This window comes from Pelophylax lessonae (genome assembly GCF_965119305.1).
Source record: "Pelophylax lessonae genome assembly, chromosome: 3".
Taxonomy (NCBI): domain Eukaryota; kingdom Metazoa; phylum Chordata; class Amphibia; order Anura; family Ranidae; genus Pelophylax; species Pelophylax lessonae.
This window is the reverse complement of record NC_138770.1, coordinates 662,032,625-662,057,683: the sequence shown is the minus strand read 5'-3', so window position 1 is coordinate 662,057,683 and position 25,059 is coordinate 662,032,625. Positions and strand designations below refer to the sequence as shown.

At 40.9% G+C, this 25,059-nt stretch overlaps 1 protein-coding gene across 1 annotated transcript in view; it reads left to right on the top strand.

The window, feature by feature from the left end:
• The window catches only part of HAO1 (hydroxyacid oxidase 1), a 43,417-nt gene that overhangs the window by 4,838 nt on the left and 13,520 nt on the right, over window positions 1–25,059 (top strand). The window contains exons 2-4 of the mRNA XM_082249960.1: window positions 12,763–12,914; window positions 14,822–15,077; window positions 21,537–21,712. Of these exons, the coding sequence (XP_082106086.1) occupies window positions 12,763–12,914; window positions 14,822–15,077; window positions 21,537–21,712 (584 nt within the window). The remainder of the gene's footprint in view (window positions 1–12,762; window positions 12,915–14,821; window positions 15,078–21,536; window positions 21,713–25,059) is intronic.

Genomic DNA, 25,059 nt, shown 5'->3' with positions numbered 1-25,059 from the left:
ACAATTGATGGGGGTTATTATTGCGCTCACTGACACCAATGCTGGGGGTTATGATTGCATCTGCAGACAAATTGATGGGGGTTATGCACTCCCGATGCTGGGGGTTATTATTGCACTCACTGACACCGATGCTGAGAGTTATTATTGCATCCACAGACACAATTGATGGGGGTTATTATTGCGCTCACTGACACCAATGCTGGGGGTTATGATTGCATCTGCAGACAAATTGATGGGGGTTATGCACTCCCGATGCTGGGGGTTATTATTGCACTCACTGACACAGATGCTGAGAGTTATTATTGCATCCCACAGACCAGAGGCGTAACTAGAACCTTCAAGGCCCCGGTGCAAGAAACCATGAAGGGCCCCCCCTGGACCCCAGGCCGGGCCCTTCCCTTCAAGCCCGGGGCTCTTTCCACTGATCCTGGGGCCCTTTACTCCCCTTGCGGGGCCCTTTATTACGGTCCCACAGTGGGTCCTTTTCACAAGTTTTGCAGTGGGCCCCCTTACTGTCATCTTGGAGCCTCCCCACAGTGGTGGAATGCCAGGGCCGGTCGCAAGTGTGACCTTTGTGATCCTGGAAGTTCACCCACTGGTGTCAGTAGTTTTTATTTTTTGGTATTTTAATTGTATTATTTTTTTATCATTTTATTTTATTTTTTTACAATGTCGCTGACTATGACTCTGTCCATTCAGAAAAGGAATGAGCTGGTCAATTACATATTTACCGACCCCTTCCTGGTTTTCTATTGTGACACATCCCCTGTAGCAGCCAGCAGGAGAGGGGAGGGATCACAGTGGGGGGGGGGGGGCAGGGGAGCACACAGGGGTCCAGAGACAGCAGAACACAAGTGAACTGGATAGGAGGAGTAGCGGGGGCAGCATACAGAGGATCCAATCTCCTCCATTTTCTTTCTGCAGCTATAGGAGGAAAAAGGAGGACAGTGATTTCTCTACAGGCTGCCCCCGCCACCCCTCCTATCCAATGCTGGGCCCCCTGGAGCATTGGGCCCGGTTGCAATTGCAACCCCTGCAACCCCTGTAGTTACGCCCCTGCCACAGACACAATTGATGGGGGTTATTATTGCGCTCACTGACACCAATGCTGGGGGTTATTATTGCATCTACTGACACAATTGATGAGGGTTAATATTGCACTCACTGACACAGATGCTGGGGGTTATTATTGCACTCACTGACACCAATGCTGAGAGTTATTATTGCATCCACAGACACAATTGATGGGGGTTATTATTGCGCTCACTGACACCAATGCTGGGGGTTATTATTGCATCCACTGACACAATTGATGAGGGATAATTTTGCACTCACTGACACCGATGCTGGGGGTTATTATTGCGCTCACTGACACCAATGCTGGGGGTTATTATTGCATCCACTGACACAATTGATGGGGATTATTATTGTGCTCACTGACATCAATGCTGGGGGCTATGATTGCATCTGCAGACAAATTGATGGGGGTTATGCACTCCTGATGCTGGGGGTTATTATTGCACTCACTGACACAGATGCTGAGAGTTATTATTGCATCCACAGACACAATTGATGGGGGTTATTATTGCGCTCACTGACACCAATGCTGGAGGTTATTATTGCATCCACTGACACAATTGATGAGGGATAATTTTGCAGTCACTGACACCGATGCTGGGGGTTATTATTGCGCTCACTGACACTAATGCTGAGGGCTATTATTGCATCTACTGACACAATCAATGGGGTTATTATTGCACTCACTGACACCGATGCTGGGGTTATTATTGCATCCACGTACACAATGGATGGGGAATATTATTGCACTCACTGACACCGATCCTGAGAGTTATTATTGCATCCACAGACACAATTGATGGGGGTTTTTATTGTGCTCACTGACATCAATGCTGGGGGTTATGATTGCATCTGCAGACAAATTGATGGGGGTTATGCTCTCCCGATGCTGGGGGTTATTATTGCACTCACTGACACAGATGCTGAGAGTTATTATTGCATCCACAGACACAATTGATGGGGGTTATTATTGCGCTCACTGACACCAATGCTGGGGGTTATTATTGCATCCACTGACACAATTGATGAGGGTTAATATTGCACTCACTGACACCAATGCTGGGGGTTATTATTGCATCCATGGACACAATTGATGGGGGTTATGCTCTCCAAAAGATGAGGGACCCCTCATGTGAGTTTGTAATTGTCATTGCTGTTATCCCTTTGCCAATAAACTATTACACTTAGAGGCGCTTTTCTGTTTCCTATATATCATTTTTACAGAGTTGGCTTCTACTCCTGAGAAGACCTCCTTTGCCCTAAGTGTCCTGGCTTTCCATGTTTCATCATTGCCCCTCTATATACAGTATCTCACAAAAGTGAGTACACCCCTCACACTTTTGTAAATATTTTATTATATCTTTTCATGTGACAACACTGAAGAAATGACAATTTGCTACAATGTAAAGTAGTGAGTGTACAGCTTGTATAACAGTGTAAATTTGCTGTCCCCTAAAAATAACTCAACACACAGCCATTAATGTCTAAACCGCTGGCAACAAAAGTGAGTACACCCCTAAGTAAAAAATGTCCAAATTGGGCCCAATTAGCCATTTTCCCTACCCGGTGTCATGTGACTCCTTAGTGTTACAAGGTCTCAGGTGTGAATGGGGAGCAGTTGTGTTAGGTTTGGTGTTATCACTCTCACTCTCTCATACTGGTCACTGGAAGTTCAACATGGCACCTCATGGCAAAGAACTCTCTGAGGATATGAAAAAATAGAATTGTTGCTCTACATAAAGATGGCCTAGGCTATAGGAAGATTGCCAAGACCCTGAAACTGAGCTGCAGCACGGTGGCCAAGACCATACAGCGGTTTAACAGGACAGGTTCCACTCAGAACAGGCCTCGCCATGGTCAACCAAAGAAGTTGAGTGCACATGCTCAGCGTCACATCCAGAGGTTGTCTTTGGGAAATAGACTTATGAGTGCCTCCAGCATTGCTGCAGAGGTTGAAGGGGTGGAGGGTCAGTCTGTCAGTGCTCAGACCTTACGCCGCACACTGCATCAAATTGGTCTGCATGGCTGTCGTCCCTGAAGGAAGCCTCTTCTAAAGATGATGCACAAGAAAGCCTGCAAACTGTTTGCTAAAGACAAGTAGACTAAGGTCTTGGATTACTGGAACCATGTCCTGTGGTCTGATGAGACCAAGATAAACGTATTTGGTTCAGATGGTGTCAAGCATGTGTGGCGGCAACCAGGTGCGGAGTAAAAAGACAAGTGTGTCTTGCCTACAGTCAAGCATGGTGGTGGGAGTGTCATGGTCTGGGGCTGCATGAGTACTGCTGGAACTGGGGAGCTACAGTTCATTGAGGGAACCATGAATGCCAACATGTACTGAATCAGAGCATGATCCCCTCCCTTCGGAGACTGGGCCACAGGGCAGTATTCCAACATGATAACAACTCCAAACACATCTCCAAGACGACCACTGCCTTGCTAAAGAAACTGAGGGTAAAGATGATGGACTGGCCAAGCATGTCTCCAGACCTAAACCCTATTGAGCATCTGTGGGGCATCCTCAAATGGAAGGTGGAGGAGCGCAAGGTCTCTAACATCCACCAGCTCCGTAATGTCATCATGGAGGAGTGGAAGAGGGCTCCAGTGGTAACCTGTGAAGCTCTAGTGAACTCCATGCCCAAGAGGGTTAAAGCAGTGCTGGAAAATAATGGTGGCCACACAAAATATTGACACTTGGGGCCCAATTTGGACATTATCACTTAGGGGTGTACTCACTTTTGTTGCAAGCGGTTTAGACATTAATGGCTATGTGTTGAGTTATTTTGAGGGGACAGCAAATTTACACTGTTATACAAGCTGTACACTCACTACTTTACATTGTAGCAAAGTGTCATTTCTTCAGTGTTGTCACATAAAAAGATATAATAAAATATTTACAAAAATGTGAGGGGTGTTCTCACTTTTGTGACATACTGTATACTCTCCTAGACTCTGCATGGATCTCTCACAAAGCCTTTTGTAGTGACAGAATTCCATGGATTGGCCTTTTTTAAACAACAGACTCATATGTGGTTCACCCTGAGCTCTTATTATACATTCTTTTTTACCTATGTATTTTCTCAGTTAAGGTTCCCTTTAAGAATGTTATTGTTGAAATTGTTAAAATTAAAATTCCAATAAAAATTTTGAAGTTGAAAAAAAAAAAAAATGCACAGAGGACAGTGTAAAAAGGACTTCTTTAGTAAATCAGCTGCATAAAAAGAAAATAAAGTATCTGATGACGACAAATCTGCACTGGAAGTAGTTAGTCTTTGCCATTCCTCTCAAGGTTAATTGCTCAAAAAATTAGACTACTGTAACGAGGTTAATCTGCCGGGAACTAATCTCCGAAAAATGAATAAGTAAGTAAGTGCACAGATACCTGAATAATACCGCTCTGTTCCTGCTGGAAACAAGAGTGTTCATGGAGGGATTAATTAGACATTACATTATAATGATCGGGAGTCATTATTAGCATGAAACTTGCCTGGATCGCGTCCAATTCTTCTACTAAAACATTAAAATTTTTATTTTTTTAGAATAACTTGCAGATGTCATAGTGTTTGTTCAGAAAACTTATAAAGCAGAACTCCAGCCAAAAAACCCCCAAAAAACAAGATAAAAATTAACAGCCCATTACAAGATATAATTAACCATTTCTGGACCGGAAGGATTTGCCTCCTTAATGACCAGGCCTTTTTACGATTTGGCACTGCGTTACTTTAACGGACAATTGCACGGTTGTGCGACACTGTGCCAAAATAAAATCGATGTTCTTTTCTTCCCCGCAAATAGAGCTTTATTTTGGTGGTATTTGATCACCTCTGCCATTTTTATTTTTTGCACTATAAACAAAAAAAGTGCCATAATTCTGAAAAAAAAAAAAAACTATTATTTCACATTCTGTTATATAACATTCCCATTAAAAAAAAAAAAAAAAAATTAAAAATCAAAATTTTTAGTTGGTAAAAGAACATTAGCCTCTGGGTGATCTCTGTACATTGCAAGGATCTTAACCACTTCTGGACCAGAAGGATTTTCCCCCTCAATGACCAGGCCATATTTTGCAATTGGGCTCTGCGTTAACTTAACGGACAATTGCGCGGTCGTGCGACACTGTACCAAAATAAAATTGATGTTCTTTTTTTTCCCCACAAATAGAGCTTTCTTTTGGTGGTATTTGATCACCTCTGCAATTTTTATTTTTTGCTCTATAAACAAAAAAAGAGCGATAATTCTGAAAAGAAAACCCTATTTTTCACATTCTGCTATATAACATTTCCATAAAAAAAAAAAATTAAAAATCAAAATTTTTCATCCTTTTGGGCCAATTTGTATTCTGCTACATAAAACAAAAATCGCAATAAGTGTATTTTGATTGGTTTGCGCAAAAGTTATTGCGTCTACAAACTACGGGAAAGATTTATGTCATTTATTTATTTTAATTTATTTACTAGTAATGGCGGCGATCAGCGATTTTTAGCGGGACTGCGACATTGCGATGGATAGATCGGACCCCTAACTGACATTTTTGATACTTTTGGGGGGACCAGTGACATTACTACAGTAATCAGTGCTAACAATATGCACTGTTACTGTACTAATGACACTGGCAGGGAAGGGGTTAACCTAGGGGTGATCAAAGGGTTAATTGTGAGCCTAGGGGAGTGTTTACTAACTGTATGGGGGGAGGGACTTGTGAAATGATCATAAAGATCCTATATAGAAGGATCACAGGCGCTCTGTGATCATTTCAGAGAGAACAACGGTCGGCTGTGTTTACAACAGCTGGCCGTCCTTCTCTCTCAGCGGGGAGCGATCGCGGGTGCCCAGGAGCAATCGCGGCCGCCAGTCCAGTGAATCAGCATCCATGCTCGCCTCCCAGCACCACTCCCGCGAACCAATAAGTACGTCAATTTGCGCAGCCGAGCCAGCCTGCCGCAGTATATATGCAGTGGGCGGTCAGCAAGTGGGTAAAAAAAAACAGCTTTTTCTGCAATGCAGTCCCAGGTCTAAAGAGGATACATTTGCAGAGTTTTGCCCATTGGGACTTTAGATGAAGCGCCACACAACCAGTAATAAAAACATAGCACAAGTTTATTGAGTATATGCCAGCAATGGAACTGGGAAAAAGTGTCATAATGCCAAACAATTGGCCCAAGTATACAAATCTATTACATGGTTACATACAGTAATCAAATAGTCCACGGTAAATGTGTCATAGCATCCTTGGGTCCCGACACGTTTCGTGAGTTCAATCTCACTCTACAGGGGTTGATTCATTACAATAGTGCAATAAGAATGGAGGTGCCTCGCAGGGTGCTACCAATCATACTTTGTTTCTCAGGTCTAAAGAGGGGGTTTTAGGTGGGCAGGACCCCTTCCCCTGCATTTTATTAACAAAAGTATTGGGACGCCTGCCTTTAAACGCACATGAACTTTAATGGCATCCCAGTCTAAGTCAATAGGGTTCAATATTGAGTTGGCCCACCCTTTTCAGCTATAACAGCCACAAATCCTCTGGGAAGGCTGTCCACAAGGTTTAGGAGTGAGTCTATGAGAAAGTTTGACCATTCTTCCAGAAGTGCATTTGTGAGGTCAGGCACTGATGTAGGACGAAAAGGCCTGGCTCGCAGTCTAAATTTTAATTCATCCCAAAGGTGTTCTATCGGGTCGAGATCAGGACTCTGTGCAGGCCAGTCAAGTTCCTCCACCCCGAACTTGCTCATCCATGTCTTTATGAATCTTGATTTGTGCACTGGTCCAAATAATTTGGTGGAGGGGGGATTATGGTGTGGGGTTGTTTTGCAGGGGTTGGGCTTGACCCATTAGTTCCAATGAAGGGAACTTTTAAGGTGTCAGCATACCAAGACATTTTGGACAATTTCATGACCCAAACTTTGTGGGAACAGTTTAGGGATGTCCCCTTCCTGTTCCAACATGACTGCGCACCAGTGCACAAAGCACACCAATGCACAAATAGGCTTTGGATAGATTCAATTAGAGGATGTGGTGTGACATCCAGGCTGATATGTCTGTAATTAAATTAGTGATACATGAGGATACTGAGGGAGTGAGCTGAGGGGTAGAAAGATAGATTTGGGTGTGCATAGAGATGGTATAGGATGCCATTGAACGCTGACCCAGGGAGGAGGTGTAGATTGAAAATAGTAGAGGTCCGAATAATATAACCTTGGGGGACCCCAACAGAGAAAGCAAGAGGAGAGGAGGAAGTAGAATTGTAAGTAATACTAAAGGTGGGGTTGGATAAGTAGGAAGAGAAACATTGAAGAGTACAGTCATGAAGACCAAAGGTGTGGAGTTCTTTGAGGAGGAGGGAGTGGTCAACCATATCAAAGTCAACAGAAAGGTTAAGGAGTAGGAGTACAGAAGAGTGTCCATTGGTTTTGGGATGTTAGTAGATCATTTGTTAGTTTTAGGAGAGCAGTTTCTGTTTTAAAGCTTAACTTAATTAAGAGCTGCAGTTAAATGTACCCATATAGTGAAGTGTCCTCCATGGGTTAATTGGTTGTTTGGCCTGGGAGGGAAAATAAGTACAAATGCTTACCCTATCCACTTAAGCCCCGGAAGATTTTACCCCCTTCCTGATCAGGGCCTATTTTGCAATTCGGCACTGCGTGATTTTAATGGACAATTGTGCGGTCGTTCGACACTGTACCCAAATGAAATTGATGTCCTTTTTTCCCCACAAACAGAGCTTTCTTTTGGTGGTATTTGATCACCTGTGCGATTTTTTGATCATGCGCTATAAACAAAAAAAGAGCGACAATTTTGCAAAAATAACAATATTTTTCAAATTTTTTTATATGAAATTCCCCCAAAAAAATGTAAAAATCTAAATTTTTTTAACATTTTTAGGCCAATTTGTTTTCTGTTACATATGTTTGGTAAAAAAAATCCCAATAAGCGTATTTTGATTGGTTTGCGCAAAAGTTATTGCGTTTACTAACTAAGGGAAAGATTTTTGTAATTTTTATTTATTTATTTTTTAACGAGTAATGGCGGCGATCTGTGATTTTTTTTTGCGGGACTGCGACATTGCGGCGGACAGATCGGACCCTTGACTGACATTTTTGACACTTTTGGGGGTACCAGTGACATTACTACAGTAATCAGTGCTATACATATGCACTGTTAACAGGAGTCATAACAGGAGTCGTCCCGGAAGATTGGAAATTGGCAAATGTCGTGCCCATTCACAAGAAAGGTAGTAGGGAGGAATCGAGCAACTATAGACCACTGAGTCTGACATCAATAGTAGGCAAATTCATTAAACCATGTCTCCGTAACAGCCACTAAATCTACATTCTCAGATGCCATTATTGACCCAAGTTCATTGATTTTTTTACCTAAAATGCTCGCAGTTTAGGTAAAAAAATCAATGAACTTGGGTCAATAATGGCATCTGAGAATGTAGATTTAGTGGCTGTTACGGAGACATGGTTTAATGAAAGAAATGACTGGGACATAACCATACCAGGGTACTCTTTATACAGAAGAGACAGAGAAGGCAAGAAAGGAGGAGGAGTGGCCCTGTATGTGAAAGATAGCATTAAATCTAACCTAATACAAGTTGGTGAGGCCAACATAGAGTCAGTTTGGGTTACGTTGCAGTTTGCTAATCATGCAGTAACTCGTGTAGGTGTGATATATAGACCACCTGGTCAAGTTAAAGAACTAGATGATCTACTAGTTGAAGAAATAGCTAAAATGACAATGAAAGGAGAAGTTATCATTATGGGAGATTTCAATCTTCCAGATATAAACTGGAAAACCAAAATAGCAAGTTCTACCAGGAGTACAGATATTCTAAATTCCCTACTGGGGTTGTCTCTGCAACAAGTGGTCGAGGAGCCAACTAGGAGGGAGGCCATTTTGGATTTGTTATTCACAAATGGGGATTCGGTATATGATGTCATTGTAGGCGAAACCTTGGGATCTTGTGATCACCAGTCAGTGTGGTTTAATATAAGAACTGTGAAAGAGTCACACCACACAAAAACAAAAGTTTTAGATTTTAGAAAAACAGACTTTTCAAAAATGAAATTAGTCATAAATGAGTCCTTATCAGACTGGTACGGATTACATGGAGTCCAGGAGAAATGGGACTACTTAAATGGTGCATTATTGAAGGCAACAGAAAATTGCATTAGACTTGTCAGTAAAAGCAAAAAAAGGAAGAGACCACTGTGGTACTCAGCAGAAGTGGCCCAAATCATTAAAAATAAAAAGCTAGCATTTTGTAATTATAAAAAAACCCAGAGCAATGAAGATAAGGAAATCTACAAGATTAGGCAGAAAGAGGCCAAGCAAGTTATAAGAACTTCTAAAGCGCAGGCAGAAGAAAAACTAGCTCAGTCTATGAAAAAGGGGGATAAGACATTCTTCAGATATATAAATGAAAAAAGGAAATTAAAACAAGGAATAACTAAATTAAAAACAAAGGACGGAAGGTATGTAGAAGAGAATAAAGGGCTAGCCGACTGCCTTAATGAATACTTCTGTTCAGTTTTTACAGAAGAAAAAGAAGGAGAAGGACCTCCACTTGAAAGGATGACTAATGAATCGTTTGATGCATGTGTCTTTACAGAGGAAGACGTTCTAAGATTGCTGTCTAAAGTGAAGACAAATAAGTCACAGGGTCCTGATGAGATACACCCAAAATTATTAAAAGAGCTTAGTGGTGAGCTGGCAAAACCATTAACAGATTTATTTAACCAATCATTAGTAACAGGAGTCGTCCCGGAAGATTGGAAATTGGCAAATGTCGTGCCCATTCACAAGAAAGGTAGTAGGGAGGAATCGAGCAACTATAGACCAGTGAGTCTGACATCAATAGTAGGCAAATTAATGGAAACCCTATTAAAGGATAGGATTGTGGAACATCTTAAATCCCATGGATTGCAAGATGAAAAACAACATGGGTTTACTTCAGGGAGATCATGTCAAACAAATGTTATAGATTTTTTTGACTGGGTGACTAAAATAATAGATGGTGGAGGTGCAGTAGACATTGCATATCTAGATTTTAGTAAGGCTTTTGGCAGTGTCCCACATTGAAGACTTATCAATAAACTGCAGTCATTGAGCATGGACTCCCATATTGTTGAGTGGATTAGGCAGTGGCAGAGTGACAGACAACAGAGGGTTGTAGTCAATGGAGAACATTCAGAACAAGGTCATGTTACCAGTGGGGTACCTCAGGGATCTGTAATGGGACCAATTTTGTTTAATATCTTCATAAGTGATATTGCAAAAGGCCTCGATGGTAAGGTTTGTCTTTTTGCTGATGACACAAAGATATGTAACAGGGTTGATGTTCCTGGAGGGAAACGCCAAATGGAAAAGGATTTAGGAAAACTAGAAGAATGGTCAGAACTCTGGCAACTGAAATTTAATGTGGATAAGTGCAAGATAATGCACTTGGGGCGTAAAAACCCAAGGGCAGAATATAGAATATTTGACACAGTCCTGACCTCAGTATCTGAGGAAAGGGATTTAGGAGTAATTATTTCAGAAGACTTAAAGGTGGGAAGACAATGTAATAGAGCAGCACGAAATGCCAGCAGAATGCTTGGATGTATAGGGAGAGGTATAAGCAGTAGAAAGAGAGAAGTGCTTATGCCGCTGTACAGAACACTGGTGAGACCTCACTTGGAGTATTGTGCGCAGTACTGGAGGCCATATCTCCAGAAGGATATAGATACTCTAGAGAGAGTCCAGAGAAGAGCTACTAAACTAGTACATGGATTGCAGGAAAAAACTTACCAGGAAAGGTTAAAGGACCTTAACATGTATAGCTTGGAAGAAAGAAGAGACAGAGGGGATATGATAGAAACTTTTAAATACATAAAGGGAGTCAACTCGGTAAAGGAGGAGAGCATATTTAAAAGAAGAAAAACTACCACAAGAGGACACAGTTTTAAATTAGAGGGGCAAAGGTTTAAAAGTAATATGAGGAAGTATTACTTTACTGAGAGAGTAGTGGATGCATGGAATAACCTTCCTACAGAAGTGGTAGCTGCAAATACAGTGAAGGAGTTTAAGCATGCATGGGATAGGCATAAGGCTATCCTTCATATAAGATAGGGCCAGGGACTATTCATAGGATTCAGATATATTGGGCAGACTAGATGGGCCAAATGGTTCTTATCTGCCGACACATTCTATGTTTCCATGTTTCTATGTTACTGTAAAAATGACACTGGCAGGGAAGGGGTTAACTTTATTAGAGATGCAGTGACTATGTTTGTCCCTAGGGGCGTGATTCTAACTGTGCAGGGATGTGGCTTTTCATGTAACAGCAGAGATCTATGGTCCTACATAGCAGGACCGTATAATCTCTGCTGTTACATAGGGGAGAATGACAGGCGGCTGTGTTTACATTAGCCGCCTGCCTTTCTCCCGGTGTAACCGACGATCGCGAGTGAGCGGCGGACATCGGGTCCGCCGCTCACACTCACACGCGTGAGGGGGTCCGTGAGCGAGCGGGAGTGCGCCTCCGGCGGCGCGCGCTCGCTCCCTAGAGCCTCACAGGCTAGTGACGTACCCCTACGTCACTTTGCCTGCGAGGGGCTGACTGCCGCCGTATATAGTCGTGCGGCAGTCGGCAATTGGTTAATCCTCACTCCCCTGACAAATGGCGCTTTCCTCCACTGTCCAGTGCTCTATTGCAGGGGTCTCCAAACTTTCTAAAGAAAGGGCCAGCTTAGATTATACAATGCCCGATCTTTGGTATTAGGGGGAGAAATAGTTGGTGCCATTGGAAGAAATAGTGCCTCATTGTTGGTGTCAGTGGAAAGAATTATGCCTCAAGGGACAGATAAAGGCAAGCAAAGAACTGCATCAAGCCCCAGGGCCGCAGTTTGGTAACCACTGCTCTAGTGGACCTCACTGTCCTCCTATACAATGAAAGGCTACCGGTCCTGCATTGTATGTGATAACATCCGACAACTGTGGGCAGCCAGGCATAGGAGTTAAACTGGAACTAAACTCTCTCACTCCACATTAACTATTTTTAGTACTTATGCTGCTAGCATTAGTAAATAGGAAAATATATTATAGTTACTTATTTTAAACTTTTTTTTTAATTTCTTCAGTTTCTTCCTGGTTTCTGGGCCTAGGCCAGAATGATGTCATACATCCCAAGAGTCTTCACGGGGGGAGGTGGAGCTTTCCCAGCTAAGCCCACCCTCCTGCCTGCAGGCCTGGGCTAAGATAGATTTTGGGAAGTAAATACTACATGAATCATCTGCCCTTACTTAAGATGGCCACAGCTAAAAATGCTAGGGGGGTATGTTTCAAAAGGATTTCTCAACAAAATAAAGCATGGGGACATGGATTGTGGGGGAGTTTGGTTTGAATATTACAAAAAGAAAAAAAAAAAAGAATATTAAAAATGAATTAAAAAAATGAATGTGGTGCTCAAATACAGTTTCGTTCCGCTTTAAGTGGCAGGGACTGATTGCATGGAGAGAAAGTACCCTGCAGGAACAAGGAATAGTGGGTGTAATTTACCTTATTCCTACTCCCTTAGTCAAATGAGTATTTAACCCCTAAGGGGCGGGGTGGGGGGGATAACCCCACTGCATGGCTACATTTTGCAGTATTTTGGATTGTGACTTTAATGCCATGCTTGCTCTACTGACATATCATTCTTATTAGATACAGGTTGTATCCTCGTGTTCTAAGAGATGTTTCAATCACAGATCTCTCAACAACTATACTTGGACAGAAAGTCAGCATGCCTATATGCGTAGCGGCCACTGCAATGCAGAGAATGGCTCATCCCGAAGGAGAAACTGCTACTGTCAGAGGTAAGAAGATTCAGTGAGATCAATGGTGCTCAGCTAGTGGTTCATGTGCTATATGGAGCTCTCTTATACAGTTATGATGTGGCTCCCTGGAATCACAAGAGGGGTTACAAGGATAAGGGTTGACCTATGACCTATGATGGGTGTGTATTGTGGCCTTGTAGTATTGGGTTCCCTATATGGGACTGGCATGAAGGGTTCAATGATTGCTTTGCTAATGCAAGATAAAGAAAAACAGGTTCCCCCAACTGCTGCCCTTCTCACCAACACATTTTTTTCTTTTACTGGTTGCTCCAATCAGTAAAGAAGGAAGCTCAAGGTGGCAACTTAGAGCTCACAAAGGGCTCAGAGATTTCACCCCACTGCCATGGGACCGCACTGGGTGATTGAGCAGGCAATCACCAAGTGCCAGAATGTCATGATGGAATAAGAGAATAAGTCACATGTTCCTTATACTTGCATAACCCCCTCCTAGCTAGGCTACTAGGTAAATTTAGGTTGCTCTGTAATCATAGGAACAGTGATTGCTTAGTCGAGTCCAGTGGCGGCTGGTGCTCTGTAATTGGGGGGAGGGGAGCGGCACACCAATGCACACCCCCCCGGTCAGTCAGTCAGTTGGCAGGCGACACGTTCCTTCCCCCCCCCCAACGGTCTGCCTCCTTACCTCCTCCGAGCCGGGGAGTGCTGGATGGCTGAGCCGCTGTCCTCCTCCAGCCGTGTCTCTTCTGCCTCTTTCTGGCCACTGGCCAGTAAGATCACTTCTCCTTTTAGCCAATCAGGAAGAGGGTCTCACAACCCTCTTCCTGATTGGCTGAGGGGAGAGTCAGTGTGACAATAGTGAATAATGTCAGTACTCTAACCCCCGAGTCAACCCTTTTTTGAAGCCTAATAGAGCCTAATAGAGCCTCTGGCTCTAATCACATGCTTAAAAAAAAAAAAAAAATCCCCTTTTGGAATCCATGCTTCCTGCATGTGGATTAGGGGGCCGGATGCATGGATAGGGGGGGCGGCGCCCCTGCACCCCCCTATGGACGGGCCGCCCCTGGTCGAGTCTGTTTAGGATTTCACAGGCTGGGAGTTTGATTACTCCCCACTTCCTCTACAAGAAGCTTCTAGAGCTTAGAGAGGGAGAATTCAAATAACCAGTCAGAATATTTAGCAGGACATGACTGAACCCTGGGGAGGTGTGCCCAGATGGTAATAGGAATGCTGTTAAACAGACTGGAACCCTGAGAGTCTGGCCTTTTTTATCTTGTGGGGATCTGCATGCTCAAGGGGCTGTTTGTTCCTGGACCACCCACCTTCTTGGACTGGAAGCTGGACTACTCAGCTGGAGGTTTCATCTTTGGACTAATCGTTGCCAAGATCTGTGGGTAAAACCAGACCCCTGTACTGCAGTGTCTTGTGGTCCCCAGCTGCAAGAATCTGGACTACTTTAGCCTATTTCTCCTACATGTACCCAGCAATTTTCCTGGTCCTCAGCTGGGCATGAATGGCTGTATTGCTGCTAGCTAGAGATAGTAAAGAGTCCCCTGCACTTTGAGCATCGAGCATCTTGGGGTATCCCATACCTGATTGTCCTCCCAAGTTACCAGTTACTTAGTCATTAAAATTCAAAAAGACACCCCTGGACTGTTTATTGAGCCTGAGTTGATTAAATGTTGCTGTGCACTATTTAGAGAAGGAACCTGTGTACATCTACTGAGGCTCCTACAGGGGTAGCGCTACATCTGGAAGTATGGGGTATTTCTACAAGTGATTGGGAAGTGAAGGAAGAATGATCATGTGCATCCAGTAAAGGTGGCAGCTATGTACCCTGTTTCTTTGCTCTGCATCAGAAAGTATAAGTTCACATTATCATGTTGGCACCATATAAATAATATTTCTACATGATTACTTTTATTTGGTAGCATGTAAAGCTGTTGGGACTGGGATGATGTTGAGCTCTTGGGCTACCTCCTCCATTGAAGAAGTGGCAGAAGCTGCTCCGGACAGCTTACGTTGGATGCAGCTGTATATCTACAAAGATCGAAACCTGACAAGGTCTCTGGTACAAAGGGCAGAACGGATGGGCTACAAAGGAATCTTCTTAACAGTGGACACACCGTACCTGGGGAAAAGGCAAGACGATGTGCGGAACAAGTTTCAGCTTCCCCCACATCTCAGGTACTCATTATTTATAATAAAAGCTTGGCCATATTATTCAAAAATGTATTGTAAATTGTAAAGATAATAAGATTTAACAAGGAGTTTATTTGAACAAAACCACACAAATCTGATGTGACAATAAAATCTTTAAAAATGAAATGTGGATCTAAAGCTGGCCATACCCTCTTAGATTTCGTCAGTACATTTAATAATGCCAAAGGAGATTTGATTAATGTAGTTAGAAAATACTTCAACAACTTTCCAACTTGTTCCTTCAATTTACTCATAACAACAGTAGAAAAAACGATTGTCGATGTGACTGCATTAACTATTAGAAAACTGAATAAACTTTCTGAAAATGAAATTCTACTGGTGCAAGACCAGCTTAAACCACACCTTTAGGTCCATTCTAATTTGGAAAACCATTCTAAAAGTAACATTTTTTATTATCTGCTAGTTTTCTTTCTTAAGTTCTGTTTTTATCACTTAGGTAGTAATGTTCTATTTAACATCAACCATTGCACTTGAATAATTGTTTTGGAGCCTAAATAATTTAATAAGATCAGAACATTTCTCTGACCAACAGTTTTAAAAGTAAAAATAAAATCCTGCCATGTTAACAATATAATGAAGACATAGAGTCTTCTGAAACGTCCCAACCTGGCCCTCTCTGAACACAGAATGGAGAGCTTTCTTTAATAGCATATTTTGTGATCATACATATGGTATTAGGTGGCAGTGCCAGGCAGCACACATGTTACAGAGTATTAGGCCCCTAAAGTGGGTGTAAACCTCAGACATGAAATATGAACAAAGCACATCCCTCATTAGTGTGAATTTGTCTCAATTAAATGCATTTCTGTCTGGGGCTTCGTTCCTCTGCTATTAGCATGAATCACTTCTGACAAGTTTTCCTGACCCAAGAGAAAAATGGTGACCGGGGAGGGAGCTCCAGCAGATTGACAGCCTCGGCTCTATTCCTGTGTGCTTTGTGTAGGGGGGGGGGGGGTATGTCCCTTCCCTCCAATCAGCTCTCAGATCTCTCCTCACTGAGCTCTGCAGAGTGTAAATTCTGCTCCCCGTCCTCTTTTTTCGGAACTTTATAAATTGCACTTTGAACTGATGTAGAGAAGAGAAGACTGCAGATAGACAGATATAACTTATGAAGGAGAATTTATTTCATTTCTGGGTATCACCTTATTCAATAATGGATTCAATTCAATATTTTCCTCAAAATTCTACAAACAATATCCCATAATAACAATGTGAAAGAAGTTTGTTTGAAATCTTTGCAAATTTATTAAAAATGAAGAACGAAAAAAAAAAAATCCCATGTGCATAATTATTTGCTCAAAACTTTTGTGAAGCCCCTTTGGCACCAATTACAGCCTAAAGTCTTTTTGAGTATGATGCTACAAGCTTGGCACACCTATTTTTGGGCAGTTTTTGGATGGAGAGCGTCGGTGCACAGCCATTTTCAGATCTCTCCAGAGATGTTCAATTGGATTGTAAGAATATTTAATAACATATCTCGCGCTCGTACTTTATTATGTCAGAATATTTATACTGCTCTGAATATAACAGTGTCTATTTATGGTTAATAAGCAAAGATCTGTGAAAAAGGAGAGTCTTTACTTATTTCCTCAAATCAATATGTCGTGAATTCTTTTTAATTGATTAATTTCTTTTTAAAAGCATATACCAATCTTAGTGAGTACAGTCTACAGTATGGAATATATATAAAATATTTATTCTCAAGACATGTAATCACAATATATGATCAAACAAGAAATGACACAAAAAGATAACTCTACAGAAAAAATACTAACTTCAAACAATCAATGCAATGTGATGTTTAGCTCAATAATGAAAGTGAAAGTTAAACAAAGTGAAAACAAAACGAAAGCAAGATTACCATTTCTCCAGGTATAGCATAAGCCATAGGAAAGTGTTCTATATAAACAGACCACAATTGTCTGCGAATCGCATAGCCGAAAGTCACTTCACTGCAGATGAGTGAGAATAAGCCATGCAAAACGGAAGACTTAAAATTGCAAATAATGCATTAAATCTGATATTAATAAAAATGTATAAAAACAAAAATCAGGTATTTAGAGAAAAATCTACTATGGTTTATACGGCTGGGATTGTAATCTTATTACCCTTAAATATGCAATATAAAACATATAAGGAAGGAAATAAACAATATTGAATAAAATCAAATAACATAGCAAGGCATATTTACCACACTTAAGATGGCCGCTAGCTTCAAATGGTCGCTACCAGAGTCCTAAGATATATGCCAGTGAGGGAGGAGTTTCGTTTGGCATCCCTCAAAGTTTCAGATGAATAATGGAGCAAGATGGAGTATGTCTGGATGAGTCTATAAATGGATGTAGTAGTGTGTGTGATGTATGTGTATTGTATGATGGGCATTGTAATGTGTGTCCTCTCTCATCTGGGTTCTTCTTTTATATGGTATGAACAAAGGGCTATAAAAAATTACCATAAGTTAAACCCAGAGGGACGAAACATTATCCCCATTGGTTGGGATATTCTGTACCTTAACTGGTGAGGTCATAGACACACCTCTCCTGATAATTCAATACTCGTATAATAAAATTAAAGGATGATTTCTCTATGTTCAAGATTAATCATATAACACAACATAAAACTTTGTCCATGCTCCCAGTACATACATAAATGTCCATCTGTATCTCCATCATTCACCTTGGCAAGTAACGCCATTTCAATAATAATTATTTTTAATACAATATAATATTTCTATATGGGAAATATCTAAAATACCCCAAGACTGCATTTGGTATTTTGTCTACAGGAGGCAGTATTGCACTGTTCATTACATTTCGTGCTTAGAATACGTCACAACATACAATGGCCTACTATTAAAAGTGACCTTATTGACCTATGGCCAGTGAAAGTCCATTACTTATTTGAATTCTGACATAGGCTGTCAGACATTTAGTCTGGATTGGAAGATCCATTCCTTAGTCCATTCTAAAGCAACGCTTATATAAACACTCCTACCACATGCCTTAAAATGAAGTAATTTAAGTGGAATTACTTTTACCTAAGTAAGATTTGCTATTTAACAAGAATATAAACCCAAAATATGGTAGACAAACAATTTCTAAATATATATGTATATGCCTTACATAATATATGACATAATTAGTGCTAATATCTTCACACACATAATAATGTATCTTTTAAAACTTCTGGGTTTAAATGCACCTATTGTTCATCTTTAGAATACAGACAATTAAGGAGACATCACCCCCTTAACATAGCGTCAGCTTGACTGAGTCTTATCTAAAAGAACGTCAGTTTTCCACTTATTTATGCCCAAAAGAAAACAGAGACATCTGCTGAAAGTATAAGACCCTATTGTAAAAGAAAGTTTGCAACAGAACATATATGAACTTTCTTTCACCTTAAAACAAGATGGAAGTTAAACTGTTCAGAATCTTATATGACTGAATATACATGGCTTTTTTAAATCCATTTTTTTTACCTATTATTATTTTAATCACCCCCAATAATCCCGACAGGATTCAAGTCTGGGCTCTGGCTGGGCCACTAAGGACATTCACAGAGTTGTCCCGTAGCTACTCCTTTGTTATCTTGGCTGTATGCTTAAGGTTGTTGTCCTTTTGGAAGATGAACCTTCTCCCCAGTCTGAGGTCCAGAGCGCTCTGAAGCAGGTTTTCATCAAGGATGTCTCTGTACGTTGCTACATTCATCTTTCCCTCGATCCTGACTAGTCTACCAGTTCCTTACTCTGATAAACATCCCCACAGCATGATGCTGCCACCACAATGCTTCACTGTAGGGGTAGTAATCGCCAGGTGATGAGCAGTGCCTGGTTTCCTCCAGACATGACGCTTGCCATTCAGGCCAAAGAGTTCAATCTTTGTTTCATCAGACCAGAGAATTATGTTTCTCATGGTCTGAGAGTCCTTCAGTTGCCTTTTGGCAAACTCCAGGCGGGCTGTCATGTGCCTTTTACTGAGTAGTAGCTTCTGTCTTGCCACTCTACCATACATGCCTGATTGGCGAAGTGCTGCAGAGATGGTTGTTCTTCTGGAAGGTTCTCCTCTCTCTACAGAGAAATGCTGGAGCTCTGTCAAAGTGACCATCGGGTTCTTGGTCACCTCCCTGACTAAGGCCCTTCACCCCGATCGCTCAGTTTGGCCGGGTGGTCCAATCTAGGAAGAGTCCTGGTGGTTCCAAACTTTTGCCATTTACGAATGATGGAGGCCACTGTGCTCATTGCTGCAGAATTTTTTTCTGTACCCTTCCCCAGATCTGTGCCTTAATAAAATCCTGTCTCAGAGGTTTACAGACAATTCCTTGGAATTCATGACTTGGTTTGTGCTCTGACATACACTGGTAACTGTGGGACCTTATATATCGACAGGTGTGTGCCTTTCCAAATCATGTCAAATCAACTGAATTTATCACAGGTGGAGTTGTAGAAACATCTCAAGGAAGATCAGTGTAAACAGGATGCCCCGGAGCTCAATTTTGAGTGTCATGACAAAGGCTGTGAATACTTATGTACATGTGATTTTTTTGTTTTATTTTTAATAAATTTGCAAAGATTTCAAACAAACTTCTTTCACGTTGTCATTATGGGGGTATTGTTTGTAGAATTTTGAGGAAAATAATGAACTTAATCAATTTTGGAATAAAGCTGTAACACAACAAAATGTGAAAAAAGGAAAGATCTGTGAATACTTTTCGGATCCACTGTATGTGTAAAATTTTACAACCACTTTAACGCTAAATAACGGGCCTTGGCTTCTAGGCAACTGGCCCATCCATTATTTCTGCTGGTAAGAGGTTATATAAGGAGAGGTGGGTAGGGCTAAGAAAGCTGGGAGTGTAATACACAGAGTGTGCAGTTAGGTTTTCCCTCTCACAATGGGTCATAAATCATGCCTTGTGTGGCATGTCTTGGACTTTATGGGGGAGATTTACTAAAATTGGTGCACACAGAATCTGGTGTAGCTGTGCATAGTTACCAACCAGCTTCTAACTTCAGCTTGTTGAATTATGCTTTGAAATTAAAACCTGGAAGCTGATTTGTTTCTATGCAGAGCTGCACCAGATTTTGCACTCTCCAGTTTTAGTAAATCAACAACTATGGGAAGAATTATCCTTAAGAATGGGAGAGTTACATGAAAAGCTCCCTATTTTTTGGAAATTCATTTAAGCACTGGAATACTTTCAAAGAGCAATGTTCTGTACAAACTTTATTGGAATGTTTAACCACCTAGTTGGATAAGAAAAGTTTCTTTTTTTAACCTTTTGTGACTTGAATGCTGACACACCTCAAGGGCCCAAAGGGGTCAAGCCCAAAAAGCAAAATAAAGACCCAAAGGATGGCTTAAAGTGTAAAAAAGGTGATAGGGTGGTGGTCTCAAAAAAGATTAAGTTAGAAATGGAGAAAATGAAATAACTTACATCTGGTGAGATTGTGGTTACCCTGTTGGTGAGACACGCAACCTTCCATTGGCGCAGGTGGAGAAAACCCCTGTCTCAATGAAGGTTAATACAAAATGGTAACAGGCGCATTAGTCACATATTAGACCAGAGTCCATGGGAGTAAAAAAGTCATTAATGGCACAGGGAAAGAAAAAGTCCACCATATAGGGCAGCCATCCAGAAACCAAAGCCAGGGGTTCCTCAGGGCTAAAAACAAAGAAAGACAGAGGTGCCTCTAAGTGTAGACTTTTTATGATAAGTTTAATGAATAAAATTATACACTCACACCTGCAAGCATATATTCATGCCCATAGACAAAGTTCCAATGTAGGTAAGTGATGAGGAAACGTCATCCAGTCCTAGACATCCATCCATCCAGTCCTAGACATCCAGTTCCGTCGTACTTGCCGTGGCCGGCAAGTACGGCGGAATTGAAAACAGGAAGCAGGCTCGGTGTAGTAGCTGACAGCGAGGCTTGGTAGATAGTCCGATGAGGATGATGTCATCTGTATGCGACGCGTTTCCGAGCGCGCGTGCTGCCTGGGGGAGGGCAGCCACGCTCCTTCTTCGCGGCAATCAATCAGCAAGCACGCTCGGAAACGTGTCGACATACGTGTCGCATTTTGGCAGTGTGGGCGGTGCCAAGTCCTGCTGGAAAATAAAATCAGCATCTCCATAAAGCTGGTCAGCACAGAGTGAAGCATGAAGTGCTCTAGAATTTCCTGGTAGAGATCCGCACTGGCTTTGGACTTGATAAAACATAGTGGACCAACACCAGATGAGATGACATTGCTCCCCAAATCATCACTGACTGTGACTAGTCTCCTAGTCTCCCAGTTTCATCAATAGTGACTCATTTTGGACTTTGGTAGGTTACAGAAGAGGCCAATTCTGCAGACCAGGCGTTTACTATGCATAGTTTGGAAGCTGTGATAGCAAACATAATCTTCTTTGTTCTATTTCCAGAATGAAAAACTTTGACACTGAAGAGCTGGCCTTTTCATCCAAACAAGGCTATGGAGAAGACAGTGGTCTAGCCGTCTATGTTTCACAGGCAATTGATGCCTCTATCACATGGAAGGACATTGAATGGCTTAGGGGGCTTACTTCCCTTCCTATTGTAGCTAAAGGCATATTAAGAGGTAAGGAATACAGTAAGACATAAAATTATAATGAATTAATTTTCAATATTTTTATAAAAAAAACTGGGCTTGAATGATCAAAATGTTAGCCATAAGAACAGTAAGTAATAATTTGCAATAAACAGATTAACCACTATGTACGAAATTGGCTTCAAGTGGTTATACCGGGGCTGCAGCTGTATGCCATAACCCTGGTATTTTTTTTTTTCAACTGGCAATTCTTTTTTAATCTAAAAGCAATCTTAGTGGCTGATTAGCTGCTGGATTGCTTTTACAGGCAACAGCAGGGAAGCCCCCCCCCCTTCCTGCCACCCCCCAGCGCTTCTCCAGGCTACTCCTTGCATTTGGAGAGCCCGGTACCCAATCTGGCGGTGTGCTGGGTTATTGTAGAGCTTGCCAGGGAGGTCCCTGGTTGTCTCTATGGTCTAGGAGACTGAATACAACATCATTATGTCACTTCCGGTTAGGGCAGATGTAAACACAGACTTTTTTTTTTAAAGCATGAAATAAATGCTTTTTTTTTTTTTAATTTTTTATCTTAAGCTTTCCAGGATAGAGGAGATTTCTGGGGTCTTCTAGTCCCCAGATGTCTCCATAAAGAGGACCTGTCATCCATTTTTTCTATCACAATGGATGTTTACATTCCTTGTAAAAGGAATAAAAAAGATAAAAATAAATAAATAAATGATGGAATTGTGTAAAAAAATAAAAACAAAATAAAAATGATTTTTTTTAAAGCGCCCCCCTTCCTCTGTGCTCGTGCACAGAAGTGATCGCACATGTAGCTCATGCACGCATATACTGTATAAAGGATGTTCACACCACATATGCAAGGTATTGCCGCAAACTTTAGAGTGAGAGCAATAATTCTATTTATATATATATAATGTTTGGGGGTTATGAGTATTTTCTAACAAAAAAATTCTGATTTGTACTTGTAAACAAAAAGTGTCAGAATAGGCCTGGTCTTCTTTTCCAGAAACAATTTTCTGGCTTAGGTTTAAGTCTGATTGATCACTATGGGACAATACAGTTCTTACTTCATAATATAATATGATAATATTATAAATGTGAATATTATAAGTTATTAAATTATTTTAAATTATTATAAATATATTATAAATATGAATATTATAAATATTATAAATATGATAAAGTTGTCCCATTTTACAGTTAAAAATAATTACTGCTAGAGCTGCAATAGAGTATCACTAAAATGATTATTGATAGAGTTACAATAGATGATTAATAGAAATGCAGCAGATTATAGATAGATATGTGATTGATAACATTACAAGAGATTATTGAAAGATCTGTCAATTCAAATATTTACAATGCTTAAGATTAATATAATAAATTAATTTGTATAACCCTAATCTAAAGTATTGTAGTTTGTCGCGGCTCCTCGAGCGCATGCAATTTTAAAGCGTGACATATTCAGGTTTTTATTTACTCGCAACATAATCTCTTATATGTTATCAAAAAATTGGGTTATAAATTCTGTTTTTTTTTTTGCATTAAAATTGATTACAATGTGTATTTTTTCCAAAACAATAGCATTTTAAAAACCGCTGCGCAAATATCGTGTGACATAGAAAATTACAATGACCGTCATTTTATTCTCTGCTAAAATATATACATACATACATACATACATACATACATACACATATATATATATATATATATACACAGTACCTTGCGAAAGTATTCGGCCCCCTTGAACTTTGCGACCTTTTGCCATGTTTCAGGCTTCAAACATAAAGATATAAAACTGTAATTTTTTGTGAAGAATCAACAACAAGTTGGACACAATCATGAAGTGGAACGAAATTTATCGGATATTTCAAACTTTTTTAACAAATAAAAAACTGAAAAATTGGGCGTGCAAAATTATTCAGCCCCCTTAAGTTAATACTTTGTAGCGCCACCTTTTGCTGCGATTACAGCTGTAAGTCGCTTGGGGTATGTCTCTATCGGTTTTGCACATCGAGAGACTGAAATTTTTGCCCATTCCTCCTTTCAAAACAGCTCGAGCTCAGTGAGGTTGGATGGAGAGCATTTGTGAACAGCAGTTTTCAGTTCTTTCCACAGATTCTCGATTGGATTCAGGTCTGGACTTTGACTTGGCCATTCTAACACCTGGATATTTGTCTTCCAACAAGACAATGATCCAAAACATAAAGCAAAATCTACAATGAAATGGTTCATTTGTGAACCATTTCATTGTAGATTTTGCTTTATGTTTTGGATCATTGTCTTGTTGGAAGACAAATCTCCGTCCCAGTCTCAGGTCTTTTGCAGACTCCATCAGGTTTTCTTCCAGAATGGTCCTGTATTTGGCTCCATCCATCTTCCCATCAATTTTAACCATCTTCCCTGTCCCTGCTGAAGAAAAGCAGGCCCAAACCATGATGCTGCCACCACCATGTTTGACAGTGGGGATGGTGTGTTCAGGGTGATGAGCTGTGTTGCTTTTACGCCATACATAATGTTTTGCATTGTTGCCAAAAAGTTTGATTTTGGTTTCATCTGACCAGAGCACCTTCTTCCACATGTTTGGTGTCTCCCAGATGGCTTGTGGCAAACTTTAAACAATAATTTTTATGGATATCTTTAAGAAATGGTTTTCTTCTTGCCACTCTTCCATAAAGGCCAGATTTATGCAGTATACGGCTGATTGTTGTCCTATGGACAGAGTCTCCCACCTCAGCTGTAGATCTCTGCAGTTCATCCAGAGTGATCATGGGCCTCTTGGCTGCATCTCTGATCAGTCTTCTCCTTGTATGAGCTGAAAGTTTAGAGGGACGGCCAGGTCTTCGTAGATTTGCAGTGGTCTGATACTCCTTCCATTTCAATATTATCGCTTGCACAGTGCTCCTTGGAATGTTTAAAACTTGGGAAATCTTTTTGTATCCAAATCCGGCTTTAAAATTCTCCACAACAGTATCTCGGACCTGCCTGGTGTGTTCCTTGTTCTTCATGATGCTCTCTGCGCTTTACACGGACCTCTGAGACTATCACAATGCAGGTGCATTTATACAGAGACTTGATTACACACAGGTGGATTCTATTTATCATCATTAGTCATTTAGGTCAACATTGGATCATTCAGAGATCCTCACTGAACTTCTGGAGAGAGTTTGCTGCTCTGAAAGTAAAGGGGCTGAATAATTTTGCACGCCCAATTTTTCAGTTTTTTATTTGTTAAAAAAGTTTGAAATTTCCAATAAATTTCGTTCCACTTCATGATTGTGTCCCACTTGTTGTTGATTCTTCACAAAAAATTACAGTTTTATATCTTTATGTTTGAAGCCTGAAATGTGGCAAAAGTTTGCAAAGTTCAA